At 42.0% G+C, this 16030-nt stretch overlaps 1 protein-coding gene across 2 annotated transcripts in view; it reads left to right on the plus strand.

Moving 5' to 3' along the window:
* The window catches only part of STXBP6 (syntaxin binding protein 6), a 150248-nt gene that overhangs the window by 40508 nt on the left and 93710 nt on the right, over positions 1-16030 (plus strand). Inside the window, exons 2-3 of one of the 2 annotated variants that reach the window (XM_054972150.1) lie at positions 6668-6855; positions 7282-7368. In XM_054972150.1, the coding sequence (XP_054828125.1) occupies positions 6702-6855; positions 7282-7368 (241 nt within the window). In that variant the 5' untranslated portion in view covers positions 6668-6701. The remainder of the gene's footprint in view (positions 1-6667; positions 6856-7281; positions 7369-16030) is intronic. The other variant, XM_054972151.1, reaches the window with a different exon arrangement.

Consider the following 16030-nt stretch of genomic DNA (forward strand, 5'->3'; position numbering starts at 1 on the left):
ATGGTATACACATATTAAAGTACTTGAGAACATCAAGAAGAGAAAATAATATAATTATTCGGGTAAACTAGTTTTATTGCCGAACAGGTTGGAGTTAGCAAGTTTTTCTTGATATGCAGCATGTATATGTAACTTGAACCTAAGCTTCTCAGGAGACTTGGTAAACAGTCTTTCTTCCAACTTTTTATGGTCCATTGCACACTATACATAAATGTAAAACTGGATTTGCTGTCAAGTGTACATTCAATATGGAGTTGCCACCGCTCACAGCTACATATGTGAAACATGTTGTAAGTACATCTTTGTTACCATGTTGTACTTGTAAGTACATCTTTGTGATCTTGACATTTAAACAACTTAAATGTTACACGGAACAAACAGTATGTGAAGAGATCTTTTTATCTCCAATTACAAAAGAAATAAGGAAGCAGTAGTTTTGTGAATGTAATCTATTGGATATGTTTATTCAGGACTGAATAATTTGTGTGCAAACTGTTCCTGGGACTGCTGCTGAATTTTTTCTCCCAAGCTTGTAGTGGTTAATCTGACATAATGGACAACTCAGCATAGTTTTGAGTTTCCTGTTTCAGTTGCAGAGCTGTGAACAGTGGATTTCAGCAGAGTTTCCTGCATTGTGCTTAGTTTTTCTGCAAATGACACTGTAAATGTTTCAGACATTGCCATCTATTTACACAGCAGGTTTTCTACCTAAATAAACATTGCTTTCAACTTTTGTCCGTTCTTTACATAACTGCAAATTTGGACATTGTGTTTTTATGGAAAGAAAAAATATATACCTGCCCTCTTTCTCAGGGGAGAAATGTAACCAACTTTAATATTCTTGTTTACTATTACAATTTTTCACATTGTTGTCAGGGTAAGTGAGGTTTGTTTGGTATTGGCTGCTAATTAATTAATGCAATTGCAAAATTCTTAGTACATCAAAGGGAAACATTTTGAGTTCCACACTAGGTTTATGCATGTAGCTTCTGACATTGAAAATAGATTTAAACAAGCAGGGGGTCCACCAAAGAGGCATCTCATTTCCCCTCCCCAACTATTTATCTTCCCTGAAAATTCCCATAGCCTCTCCTCTTTTCTTACTTTTTTCTATCCTTACCAGCTCCCAGCTTACCTACCATTATCTGCCACCCAATTTTCCCTCCTTCACTCTCCCTCACAGTCTCTATCTAAGAGAATTATGAATGTGTTATGCAGTGTTGGTCACCTTGCTCAGAGTTACCTCACTTTCTCCTGTATCACCCTCCCCAAGCTGTTTCCTTTTTCTCTTCTGGCAGACCCCATAGCCCTTCTTCCCCGCCATCTTCAACTCTTTATTTACTTCATTTATTTATTTACCCTGCCTTTCTCCACAGTGGGGAGCCAAAGCAGCTTGCATCATTTTCTTCTACATTTTATCTTCACAGTAACCCTGTGAGGTAGGTTAGGCTGAGAATTTCTGGCTCATGTTCACCCAACTGAGCTTTTACAGCAGAATGGAGATTTGAACCTGGGTCTCCCAGATTCTAGACTGGGATCACACTGGCTTTCCTGGCATGTATACTTATTTGAACTAGGTCCCCTAACTCCTAGGTGCTGATAACAGCCATAGCAGACCCCTTAGGCAGAAGGAAGGCATCTGTCCATTTTATTTTGTGAAGCTTTTCAACCTCTGAGTTTCTACCCATGTGCAATTTATGACCCAATCTGTAAAGATTAAGGATATCCGAATGCTGGCCCCGATTTGGAAATCCCTAATCAAAGCTTTCCGGAATGCTTTGGAAAGCTTTGGGGCTGAGTTTAAAGGGCTTGCAAGCAGCGGCGGGGCCCTTTAAACATCATCCCGCCCCCCACCTACCTTGTCGGCGGCAGCGGTGGCTCCGGCTCCTCTTCCGCCGCACCGCTGCCTGAGCCTGTGGGGCGGTGGGGAAGGCTGGAGCTGCCACTGCAACCTCCAGCCCTTCCTGCCCCTCAATTGGCCGCGGCGCGCCGGTGGCCATTTGAGGGGCAGGAAGGGCTGGAAGAGGCGGAGAAATCCCTTCCTGCCCCTAAAATGGCCGCCGTGGTGCGGCGCTGCATTTGAAGGGCAGGAAGGGCTGGCGGCGGTGGCGGCAGCTCCAGCCTTCTCCACTGCCCCGCAGGCTCAGGCAGCAGTGCGGCGGCAAAGGAGCTGAACTGGCTGGCTCCAGGCCGTCGCAGCCTCGTGCTGTCAAAGACCCTCCCACCAGGTAAGTGGGTGGAGGGTGGAGGGGTTTCCCTGGGGGATGGGGGTGGAGGTGAGGGAGTCCCCCCCCCTTCAGTATGCTTCAAATATTTACGGAGCATACCGAAGCGAGTAAAATACCTTAATTCTGAAGCAGCTTGCCACTTCAGAATTAAGGTATTTCTGGAAATTCGAAGCGATCTGGCCCTGCACACCCTTAGTCAAAACCCTAGACCTTACAATACTGTTCAAAAGTAGCAAAAACCTGGGCTTGTGTGAGCCATACAGGTTGGGTGGTAGTAAGTCACCCAGTGGTTGCTGCTGAGCATGGCCCCAATGAGTCCTCCTTCAAAGGCCAAAACAGCCCTGAAAAGGGCTTTGCCCCCTCCCCTGCCTTTTACTGACAAACCAAGGCTTGAAGTCTGACAATACTAACAATGTCTGTCTGCCAAACAATGGCCACTGAGGACATCTGTTTCTTAAAGCTACAGGTGATCCTTTTATCATTTTGGGGCAGTTCCCCTCTGCCATGTAACTTTTGTTCATATTTCATCTGCAGATCCAGGCTTTTTTCAGGTTTGTAGAAAGATCTGCCTTGCCTGACTGTGGTCCTAGTGTATGTATTTAAGTATCCACAGATTTGGCCTTGTGGATGATTATTTTGATGTATATGTTATAGAACAGCATTTTTTAAAAATGTACAACCCTGCATGCCAGATTCTTTTAAATCTTTCTTTAATTATTAAATATCTTACAGCACATTTAGTTTAGCCTTTTTTAGAGAAGAAATTTATTTATTTATATTTATTTATGTCATTTATAGTCTGCCTTTTTCACTGAAACTCAAGGTGGATTACACAGTATGAGATTAGTACAATCAGTATCAAGTACATTTCAATACAGTATCAAGGACGTTTCATAAATAATACCATAGGGTAAATAGATACAAGTTTAAATGACATTGTATTAGCAAGAATCGAATACAGAGTAGAAAAAAAAGCAGAACATAATCAGTTCTAGGACTAACATTATACATCATGGAGCATTGGCGGTGCTTAGGAATACCTATTTAAAGCAGCAGATAATATGTAAGGCAGCATAGTGATGAAATCTATGGTCCCTAACTCATTAGTGAAGCATCTGAGACCTCTTCCCCACAATACAGCCCTCCCATTTGAGTAAAAAGCTTTTTTGAATAGTTCGGTTTTGCATCGTTTATGAAAAGCCACGAGAGTGGGGGCTCTTCTGACTTCCTCAGGCAGGTCATTCCACAGGATAGGGGTCACCACAGAGAAAGCCTGTGCACGGGCTGCTCCTGACTTCACCCGTGTGCAGCCTGGCACCTGCAGGAGACCCTGTTCAGATGAGTGAAGCTGCCGTGGAGGAACATAGGGAGGGAGGCGGTCCTGTAGGTATGCCGGACCAAAACTGTGAAGAACTTTGTATGTAATAACTAATACCTTGAACTGAGCATGGTAACTGATGGGAAGCCAATGGAGCGATTGTAGGATGGGAGTGATGTTCATGCTCCAGCTCGCTCCTGATAACAGTAGAGCTGCAGCATTTTGCACTAATTGGAGCCTCCTAGTTAACTTAGATGGGAGACCTATGTATAGAGCATTACAATAGTCAAGCCTTGATGTTACCATAGCATGGATCCAAGTGGCCAAGTCAGCCGTCTCAAGATAAGAAGCCATCTTCCCGGCTAGAGTGAGGTTGTAGTAAGCATTTTTTGCCTTTCAAAAAGTATAGATGATGATGATGATGGTGATGATGATGATGATGATGACAGTGTACAGCTGAGAGACCCACCTTCTTGTGACTGTGGGCAGTGTTGGAATTTTGAGAACTGGCTCCACTGTTAAGAGGTTACAGTATTGAGACTATCACTGCTGAAAGGTTCAGTTATTATGGAGTTTATGATTGCATGACCAAATGCCACATGATTAGATTTAAAGGCGCCTGAGCTGAGTTCTGTTCACATAATCTTTCCTACATCCTCTTCCTACTGCATGTTCCTGTTCTCCCTGAGAAGTGGCTCATGGAGATCAGGGAACTCTCAGGAACTGAATAGTATCATGCTGTACTATTTAATATAGAAATTAAAGCATGTCCCAGTCCATGAAGGGCTTTAAACCCCAAGGTTAACATCTTGAACCAGATCCAGAACTCCACTGGGAGCCAGTGCAACTGGCACAGCACAGGATGAATGTGTGCTCAGATTGGCGTTCTGGTAAGGACGCGTGCCGCTGCGTTCTGGACCAGCTGTAACTTACAGGTCAGGCCCAAGGGCAGCCCAGCATAGAGTGAATTACAGTAGTCTAGCCTGGAGGTGACTGTTGCATGGATTACTGTGGCCAGGTCCCAGGGCGAAAGATAGGGTGCCAGTTGCCTGGCCTGTCGAAGATGAAAAAAGGCAGACCTGGCAACGGTCATGACCTGGACCTCCATTGAAAGTGTGGAATCCAAGGTCACACCCAGGCTCCTCACCATCAGCAAAGGTTTCAGTTGTACCCTGTCGAAGATTGGGAGCTGGATCCCCAACTCGATCGCCCCACGACCCAGACACAGAACCTCCATCTTCAAGGGATTCAAATTCAGGCGACTCTGATGTAACCATACCGTCACAGCCTCAATACCCTTGGCCAAGGAATCCAGAGTGAGATCAGACTGGCCATCCATCAGCAGATAGAGCTGGGTGTCATCCGCATACTGGTAACAACCCAACCCAAAGCTGTGAGCTAACTGGGTGAGGGGGTGCGTATAGACGTTAAATAGCATCGGGTAAAGAATCGCCCCCTGAGGGACGCTGCATACCAAAGAATGGCGAGCAGACATGTGTTCCCCGAGTGCCACCCTCTGTCCCCAATTGTGATGGAAGGAGTGCAGCCATTGCAGGGCTGTCCCATGAATCCCCATATTGGCAAGGCGGTGGGTCAGAAGATTATGATCGATTGTGTCGAACGCTGCTTTAAGATCTAAAAGTATCAGCAATGCCGACCCGCCCCAATCCAGGTGTCCAATATGAAGCCCAATGGATATAGGGGAAATTGTGCTGCCACATATCAGCAAAACCACAGCAAGAGTTGCCAGAATGTTGTAAGGAGACCCATCTCTGATACAACCAGACATCTTAATGGACTTAATGTTAGTGCAGTCACAGTGCTTATCCTAGTGTACCTGAAAAACTAAAAAAGTGTGTGTGTGTTCATGCACATGCATGTGCACATTCAGAGTGCTATAAATCCCCAAACCGTAATGTGCAGCATTATGTCTGCACTGAGCTGATGTATGAGCGTATGTGAAAGTGAATGCATGTGATTTGAATTATAATGGGGGTAAATTTGTCAAGTTCAAGTTCCAGTTAGCCTTTATTGGCATATAGCAGCAATTCAAGTTACCCACTTACAAAAAAGAAAGGGGTAAATTTGTCTTGGTGGACATAATGGTAATCCAGTGCATTTATAATTTTTTTCAAATCCTGTATCCCACTTTTCTTTTTGGACAAACTTCAGGCTGGTAATACTAAGTAGAACAATAGAAATGGGTCAAAGCAGGAAACTGCAGGGGTGCCTCTTTCTCTTCTCTGCCATTTTAGTCAGTTGTAGAGAGGTTGATGTCTTCTATTCCAAGAGAGTGGTGCTTCTGGGCCAGGGGCCACATCCTTCTGGGAATGTACCATGATGTATTTGCGTTAAAGACAAGTTAATACTAAAGAGATGCAGAGTTGCCCTTTTTATTGTGTAGCTCAGTTCCAGTCATCTGTTCCCAAGGTTAACAGTCACCCTGCAGCCTGGCTGGTTTATCCCTTATTACCTCCACCTGCTACCATCCAGGTACTCAGGCCTGCTTCCCCTGCTGAGGTCCTTTGCCGAGTCTTGGTAACTCCTAGCTCTAGCCACTTTGTCTTCTGGCAGGGTGAACACCTACAGTAGCTAGGACATGTAGGCCTGGGCCAGTGATAGTTGTGGCCTCTTGACCAGGAATGCTGTCTGCCTGGGTAAGGGGAGTCGTCAGGCTGGGCTGGCTGTTCTCCTTCCCTGTTCCTAGCTGGTTCCAGGCCCCAGGGTGCCTCCTTCTGCCCCATTACTATGTTGCTGGCATGTTTAGGGCAGTGCCCATGTTCCACCGATTTCCCCCCTCCTGGGCTGGGGTGCCTGGGGATGTGACAGAGACTGAGAGCCACCCAGCCACTCTCCTGGGTGATACCTAGTTCTAGCAGGCCCTCATTGGTCTCGTCTTCTCATGCTGCAACTATAGGATGTAAATCCAATTTGATAGGAGAGGGTGGATGGCAAGTCATCTCAACTGGCCAGTGCCAAAGGTCTTGCTGTCTCTCTCCCTCTCCTTTTCCTAGCTGTCCTGTTGATAATTTATGGTAAAATCAGAACATGATCTGTGTTGGGGGTGGGAAGGATACCCAGTGTGCCATTGATGAAATTAACTTACATTACTTTATTTTAGGAACACTAGGTATCTGCTCTGTCTCTGATCTACAATGAGTGCCAAATCGGCTATCTACAAGGAAATTTTTGCTCCGCATGACGAAAGGATGCTGGGAGCAGTCCAAGTAAAAAGGAGAACGAAGAAAAAGATTCCTTTCCTAGCAACTGGAGGTCAGGGTGAATACTTAACCTACATCTGCTTGTCAGGTAAGATAAATGATTTCGACATCTAGCTGTCCTTTTGAGTTTATCTTTGAAATCTGATTAACTGATTGGATGCTGTCCATTGCCAAAAATAATGTCAGTGCCCTGAATTTTAATCATACAATAAGATGAACAGTGATAGGCTTCTAAGTTCATAGGTTTGAATACCGGCAGGAAATGTATGGATGGTTATAGAATGCTATGCTGTCTGTGGTGTATTTCTCAGAAATGTTTCAGAGATGTTCCTAGTGTATTTGACAGCACATTATCACAAGATGAATTCACTTCATCTTTAATATGCTTAGGGGAAAACTGAATCTTTGTTTTCAGTGTTCCATTAGGGAATTTTTTTATATGGTATATGTTTCCTGTGATTTTAAATTGCCTTCAGTAGTCAGAAGGGAACATTTTGCCTTTTCTTTCCAAAAGATGAACAACAAAAGACTAAGAACTGTCTAGCACGAGTGTCCAATGCAATACCTCTTGGACCTGATGGAGGCGTCCCTTGCCCTCAAGGTAACCAGAAGTACAATAGCATTTTGGTATTGTAATTAATAGTGGCAAGAGGTGTCTCCTAATGTTGTTGAATTTTTAAAAGTTATCTCTGTTACCAGTGGTTAAAATATTTCAGGAACATTGAAAGCATTGGTTTTATTCTACATTGTGAACTACTTTCTTTCACTTGCATTTTTTTTTGCAAATGAATTGTGTTGATTGCATTTTTCAGTGTTGTAGGTACTTACAAGACTGACTGGCCCCTTTTTTTCCACACTGTCTGATGGATTATTGAACAATTGCTGACATTATTAAGTGATAGCCAGACATCTTATGTCAGCAAACTTTTTCCAGCTTCTTGTCATCCAGGACGATTACCCCCACCCCACACACACACGCTATAGCCTGTAGTTCAAATGAAATATTTGTGGGGAATGCTCCCATATGCAGACTTGTGGGAAGAATGAAAGTCCACCCTTACAATCTGCTGTTGTATCCCAGTTGATTTTTACTTACGGAGTGGAAAGCTGCTTCTGCAGCGGATGTACTTCTAGAAGGCAAACTTGAGCCCCTGGGAATCTCTTTGGGTCTTTAATCCTTTCATATGATGAGCTGCCATTGCTCAGAGCTATTCTTGGTCCCTAAAAGCCCAGAGATGGAAAGCGGAGCTACATCTTCTTTCTCTTTCACCTCTTCTCTTTGTTCTGAGACAACACATTGTCAGAAGGTGGAGAGTGGAGGAGGAATGAGTTTTATCACCTTTATTTTGGGAGGAAATCCATAATGCTGGCTGTGTCTCCCAAAATTGTGAGGTAGTATTGCTTTGGAATATATTTTGAAGCATCATCAGAGAGAACTTACTTAAAAGCCCACTTGGTCTCTTCCATATGAGTTGCACTAGTTGAATTATCTGTGGCAGTGTTTCTAACCCAGCACACAGAATAAAGCCCATTTATAGATAAAAGAAAACATTTTTGCTTTCTATACTTGTATAAGTGAAATACAGTAAAAGCTTTGTTTTGTTGTCTGGCACTCATGGGGGATGTGCTGGATGTTCAAGCATATTGCTCTCTCTTGCTTCGCCCTTCCCCCCGGTGGAATCCGTAGCCACCAAATCCCACTCCATTAGGAGTGCTGTGACAACAACACCCAAACCTGGTGTGGAGCCTTCCGACTCATTGTATACAGCAGGCAGCCTCAGAAACCAGCTACCGCAGGAACCTGCAACGGAGTTGGCTCCTGATAGTACAAAGCAAGCTTGGTGAGGAGGTACCCATGGATGATGTAATTTAGCAGAGTTGATTTTCAGAAACCATGCAATGGCCACAGTTGGTTGGCCAGGAATGGGAGAGGAGGACACTCAGAGAAGAAGGGATGTTTTGGCTGAGGGAGAAGAGGATTGCAACTTTCAGAGTTGCTGGTTAACAAACATTCTGGAAAATCAAGTGCTGAATGATGAAGTGTTCACAGTAATGATGAGGATTTGCTGTTGAATATGAGAAAATGAAGGAAAGAGGAATACGGTTGACCATTTGATCTTCAGCTTTGGGTAGTACGAGAAACCTAGACCATTGGAGGATTGCAGAACATTGCTGTGCAGAGTTATTCCAATAACTTCAGCCAGACTGGAGTAACTCAGCATGAAGTTATTCTGTAAATTTTTTCCCTGTTAACCAGTTTGATTGGGTGAATAGTTGGATGCTTTGCCATTTGGGGGCATGTTAGTTACTTTCATACACTTTCCTCTTTGGTTCCTGTTGCTTTGAAAGATTTCGGATGGGAAACCAGGGGGTGAGTATTTCTCTCAAGTTTTTCTTAAATATGAAGCATCTCCAGCAATAACCATTTCCTGGTTCTAGTATATTAATTGATGCAAGACATGTTGTGGATAGCGCAGCAATCACAGCATTTCCCTTGTGGATAGTCTTAGTCCACCACTTACAGACTCAGGAACAGTTGGAAGATGTTGACTGCTACTTGAAGGCATGTCAGTCAAAGTTGATATCCGTTGCCAAAATATCTTTGTCATCTTAGTCTTCATTGTAACAGCTGATCAGCAGCAGGATATTTGCTCACAGTTCTGATATGCCTGTTTCTAATTTTCTCTGAAATGCTTTTTGAAATTAAAAAGTCTTGTGTTTTATGCTTACTGTGAAATGCAATTTTCTACTCCCCAATTGTCGTGGTTCTCTAAATAATGGAAAGTGGTTCATGCTGAAACCATTTTGGGGGGGGGGGGCGGGATCTCACAAGATCTCACTGGATCTCACTGATGAGAATGCACTGGATCTCACTGATGAGAATGCAGCTAGGTTGACACATGACTCTAAACAAGCTGTCAGAATTCACTGAAGGCTTGTGGGCCTCGTTTTATTGCCAAGCTGTAAAGTTTGTATGGAGTTGACAGCAGTGTTCATAATTTACTTTTGGCTCTATGAAAGATTTTGGGTTGAATTCAGCCAATTTTTTCTCTCAGTCTCACCTAATCCTTCTCCACTCTGCAGCCCCCATTCCATATTACTTTTGTCTGTGCAGGTCCTATGATACCCAACATAGCCATTTTGTTGGACATAAGGGAGACTCTTCTCTTTTGGTCCAATGGAAAATTTTGTTGAATCCAACCCTTCATTTGGTATGGTCTGATTTCTTCCACAGAGTTGAAACATCTTTGTTTTAATTTAAAGAGAATTAAAATATTTGGTTAGATTATTTGTTAACACATGTACCAGCTCTAGCTGTTGTCTTTAGGAGAGCCAGTTAGTGTAGCGTTAAGAGCAATGGGACTCTAATCTGGAGAACCAAGTTTGATTCCCCACTCCTCTGTTTGAAGCTAGCTGGGTGACCTTGGGTCAAGTCACAGCTCTCCAGAGCTCTCTTAGCCCCACCCACCTCTCAGGGTGATTGTTGTGAGGATATACTCTGAGTGGGTTGTCCTGAAGGGCAATATATACATCGAATGTTATATAAATCGAATGTTATTAATATTATTAGTGAGACCTCATCTGAAAATTGATAACTGAAAGTGGTTGTTAGATTTAACTTCTTGTTTTTAAATTAAGCACTTGATGCCTGAGGTTTATAGCTGAAAAATGCTTGCTGGTACATCAGTCTAAATTGATCCTAGCTATCTTATTATTGCTTTTAAAATAATATCTTATTTAAGTGACTAAGTGGCGTATGGCTAAGGATTTCATGGCACCGCTTTTCAGGATGAAGGAGAAATTTTGATCTATGGTGATATTGTCAGAGTGAACAGAATCCTTACCCCTGAGGAAGTCTTCGGACAAAATCTGTATAACAATAGCCAGCCCCAGTTAGGGCTTGGAGGGCTTGGACTTTTTGCCATCCTCGTTGCCCACGGGTTTATCTGAAAAGGAAGAGGAAAGAGAAAGCATTTAACCACATGACAATGAAGTTGAAAGAATCGCCTACCTGTTGGACGTCTTCCACGGAGTTTTTCTTCCCAGCATCTCTATAAGCAATTTAAAAAGACACTTGTTCGGTTGAAATATCTTGAGTACTGTGTCATGTATGTATGTATGTTGTGGTCATCAATTCCTGTTTCTTGATTGTTTCGTGATTTTTATGAATGTTATTTATTGTATGACATTTATTGATGTAGTTTGTGATATGATATTTATTGATGAGATTTGTGATTTTTCCAATGTATAGAGGAATGCTCGTTGGTGTGATGAGCACATTTTGATACGCACAAAGGCACAGTCACGTTAATAAGAAGTTTATAAAGTGGTGTTTTGTTATAAAATACTGTTCAGTGTTTCTCTCCTAGTTAGGTGTACTTTTTTGCATGTTTAGACGTCAAGCAGGAGTGCCTTCTGTTTTTTGCTAGTTTAACATAACGTCGCGTATGCTTCCATATATCTAAAAACTGGGTTATTTTATGACAAAGTGATCTGCACCAGAAAGACAGTTGGAATCTAGAGAATCTAGTATGTGAGTGGCGTCAAGAGCTGGGGGGAAAGTATACATGTTCAGTTCCTTTTTCAGTAAAAGCCTCTCATTTTTGCATCATGTACTACTCCAGAAGGTCCCCTAATCTTCAGAAGAAGCTTTTCAAGGAGGGAAGCTTCAGTGTTCAGGGACCACAGAAGTACCTCGGATCGAGGTGAAACACTGCAACCCTTGGATCCCTGTCCAAATTTCTTATCTTTAGTATGAGATTATTCCTGTCTAAATAATGCATCCCTAATCTATACAATCTATACTACTATACTTAATCTATACAATCTATACTACAGAACTTTTTAATCATCAGCCTTTATTTTTTCCTACCTTTCAAAAGGCAAAAATTAAGATACATGTGCTATGGTAGCATAGGTTGCAGCAATCTACAACTCTCCCTTAAGTATTGGGTCACTCTACTAATAATTAGAGGATTGATAAAGCCCCAGCCTCCCCTCTCTTTTTAAATTACTATTTAATAAAAACAGATATGTGTCCAGCCTTAGAGGAGGGAGGGGGAGTCTTTATCCTTCTCAATAGGGATGCCTGATCTCTTTGGGGCTAAAGTGGGGGAAAGAGGCCTGTTACGTCAGAAAATTGTCATTTTCTGGTGTGACGGGAGTAACAGGTTGTGCGGAAGCATAGTTGAGTAACAATCCCTTCCAGATGCCTGTTCAGAGGTGATTTTTATTTAACCACGCTTTGGCACAACCCACAGCTCCTCTGTCATCTCAGAGTGTGGGAGTGCATACGTTTCTTCCCCCCTCCAGGTGCCATTCCCCTGCTGGCTAGGTGAGCAGGCTGGAGGGAGCAGATGGGAGTGGGAGCCTGGCATCTCTGCTTTTGGAGCATACATTTGTGCATGCTCCTTGTCTGTTTTGAGAAATGTTGGGCATGTATGCAGAGGAGTTAGCCGTGTTAGTCTGTGGTAGCAAAATCAAAAAGAGTCCAGTAGCACCTTTAAGACTAACCAATTTTATTGTAGCATAAGCTTTCAAGAATCAAGTTCTCTTCGTCAGATGCATGGTACAGAAACTGGTCTTAAAGGTGCTACTGGACTCTTTTTGGGTGGGCATGTATGTTGCATTCTCACTTCGTGATAAACTATGATAAACCATAGTGTACTGTTTTGCCATATAAATATTATTTTTATTTCTGCCAATTAATGTGGGGATTTGAATATATGTTTGCTGTGGTTTAAAATGTAGGCCTCTAGGGGACGAAAGAAGAGGACTTGATGGATGAGTGAAGTGTGTTCTGACTGGATGCTAGCTATACCCTAGAGAGTGGAGTAAACAGCACTTTTAGAGAGTAGTTCTGAGGAAGAGTGGGAAGAGGGTGCAAGACAGAGGAAGAGTGAGGTGCTAGAAACTGAGGGACTGTGTATCCTCTCTTCTGGATAGTATTAGCCTAAGTGGCACCTGAGAGAATTAAGTCTTTGTGACGAGGTCTGTTTAGAAAATATGAAGAAAACTGATACCTGTTTTGCAATTAGGAAGCCAGTAGTATTAATGAAACCAATAAACTTTTGGAATGAGCCTGAAATGATTAGAATTATGTACTTTTGAAAAAAAAAAACTTTCTGTCTAATTGAAACATCCGTTTTATTTAGTATAAAGGGGCCTTTTTTTTTTTTTTTTACTTCACAGCCTCCTCCCCCACCAGCCACTCACTGGCCACTCTGTCAGTCTACCAAATACAACTAAGCTTTCCTAAACTGTGGATTAAACTCAGAGAACTAAGGTGAGAGCCTTTGGTGGCAGCAGAAATCTTTTTGGGGGGACACCAAGGAAGGCAGCATAATAGAGGTCTCATAAAGAGAGCAAAACATCACACAAGGTCTGATTACTTTCTAGTTTATTGTGCTGTCTGAGTGTGGGCTACCCAAGAAACTGTGGTCTGTTCATGTGTGCTAGGCTGGGACTCTAAACCACAGTTGCTTACTTGGCTTGTTAATTGTGATTTGTAATAACTGTGACTTGTCATATGTGAATGCAGAAATCCCAGTTGGCGCAGTAGCCCATCATCCTTCGTCATATAGAGACAGCAGCATAGAGCAACAGAAAATTCTAGTCACTCTTGCTGCATTTGGTTATAGATGGAGCTTTTCCCAGGAGTATATTCTCCTGCCTTCCTTTTTCCTTTTCTTCACCCTACCCCCCAGTAGTAGTGGTTTACCAAGGAGAACTTTGTTGTTTCAACCTCTCCTGAAGAGAAATTTAAAAGGCAGTAGGGACAAATGTTTAATCATATGCTTTTAGTCTGCTTTCCAATATACATAATAAAAATTGCTCAACACAAAACATTGTTACAGCATGAAGCATTTCCTCCTCTCCTTCTGCCATATTCTCCGTCTTGTAAAGAGAATTTCCCATTCAGACTTATTTTATATTCTACAAGAGAGAGTGACCAAATTCAGAGAGAAAATGCAGGTATGGAATGGGGTGATACGGTAAAAGAGTAAGAGGACAAGCCCTCTTAAAAATCTTTGTTGCAGTTTGTTTTAATGGAAAAGAAGTTTAGAGGATGCAATCAAATAGAATGGAGAGGGAGATTATGACTGATTATTGGTTTACTCCAGAGTGACCCAAAGCTCTAGGAGATGAGTATTCTTTCCAGAAGCTTCTTGACCCTTTCCCTGCTAATTTATTGCCTCTGACCAATAGAGAGTGGATCACATTATATAGCAAGGCTTTGCCGGCAGCCTGGCACTGAGAGGACCTCAGAATAGCATCTGAAGATTCTGCTTGGAGGTGGGAGAAGAGGCAAGCAACAAACTAGCTGGAGTTCACAAACTGTAGCCTATGTCCGTCTGAAATAGACTAAAGAGTTTGTGCAACAAACTGGTTTTAATGCAGCAGTTTATCCATGACATCTGCATACAACCATAATGGTTTTGGTCTACTCTAAAGATGAATCATCAACTGTCATGATTTCTAACTCTGCTTGCTCCATTCTACATTGTACCGTCCCCTTTGTATACTTCTCAAATCCTTAATTTTCTTTCTTTTATGCACTGACTAAAATAGTTCAGGTTTTTCTTTCAACTAAACTATGTAATTACTTCTCAGAATGAGAATGTCTAGCAGATAATGAAAAGATATTCTCTGGCACTTTACCTGTTCTAATGAGTTGTGAAAGCCTGCTTGAAATATATTATTTTTAGAAGAAAAAGACTAGGTGTACAGGACTTAGCCTTATGTTATGGCACAGTAGTAGGCATGTTAATTTAGAATATTATTAGTCGCTTGTCCCACTGTCACCATTTAACTTTTAAGTGCTTTAACATTTCCGTTCCTTACGAGAGGTGGTCTATTGTGGGAAACACTGGAAATGAGTCTTTTTCAGAATACCCCAGGAGTGTTCAGGATAGAGAAGTTTATTTCTACTTCATCAGTTTATATAGTGCTTTTGAATTTCCAGTTACGTCCCATAACTGTGTTAGTAATTATTATAACAGTCATTAACGGTAAGCTACTAGAATCTCCATGCTGTAGATGGGAGGCTGTGGGCAAAAGGCTTTGACTTGGGGGGGGGGGGGTAACCTTGCGAGTTCATGGCCAAGCTGTGATGTGAAAGAGGGAATTTTCAGTTCTCTCTTTGAATAGTTGTAGTATATCGGATCTAAAAATCTTAACATTAAGTATATATTGTTTATAAGTCAGAATAAGTGTTCAAGGAAATAGATGAAGACCTGTGGTTCTCACATGCTTACATTAAATAAAAAAGTTCATCTTTCTCTGGAATGCTGTGTCCCATTACCAATCCCTTGAGTTACTCTCCTTCTTAGTAGCAATTCTGGAAATTGCTACTTCCTGTAATACTACTTAGTAGAACCAGTTTTTCAGGTATGTACTCTTGGCTGCAGTTTGTTACACTGATGTTGTGATTCTTTGCAGAACCAGTTATTCTACTGAATCATGTGTGTGGGATTTGGCTTCCTCTTAGTATTGCTGCTGGTGTTGCACTTCGTTGTATAGCCGTGCGAAAATTAAATTCTTTAACCAATCATTCAAAAAATTCTCAAAAAAACCCAAAATGGGTGAATAAGTTAGCCTAGTAAGACAATGCTCTTAAGGCACAGAGTACTTTTCTAGAGCACTAGCTTTATATTTTTCACATGGGTGAGCCCACATTGCTGACATAGTAAACAGATGAAAACATCTGATACCTTCTAAACACAGGCAGGAAGTGGGGGTGCAAGAAAGGGAAGTTTAGAGTTATTAAATTTAGCAAGAACAATTCAGAGCCTGAAACATCATCACTACACTTTAAAGGATAGTTCCTGACTAGCTATTATTGAGGCTATGACAGAGCAAGTTTTATCTCTTGCAAATATAGGTAAAAAATTTGGAGTGGCAAGTGACCCTGTCAGACTTAATGCTAAGCAGGGTGAAGGATGCTGTGCTAGATGCACTACTGGCCTTAAACCATCTCCATGCAAAGATGTTGTGTCAACTGTGCTGTATGCTCACTTGCCTAATTAACAATTTGGAATTCTTTCATAAGCCTTCCTAGGCGTACATCATTGTAAACACCAACCAGGGTTTACAGTTTCAGCAAATAATTAAATGGAATGTGTGATTGGCATCCATTCATATGGTCATCTAAAGAAAAATTCGATTTTTAACATCCTAAAGTAAATGTATCAATACACAAATCAACAAGCTCAGACTTAAACCCTAGCCAGTGGCAACTAGTTTCATAAGTAGCACATTTT

Source organism: Eublepharis macularius, chromosome 2 (assembly GCF_028583425.1).
Source record: "Eublepharis macularius isolate TG4126 chromosome 2, MPM_Emac_v1.0, whole genome shotgun sequence".
NCBI classification, from domain to species: Eukaryota; Metazoa; Chordata; class Lepidosauria; order Squamata; family Eublepharidae; genus Eublepharis; species Eublepharis macularius.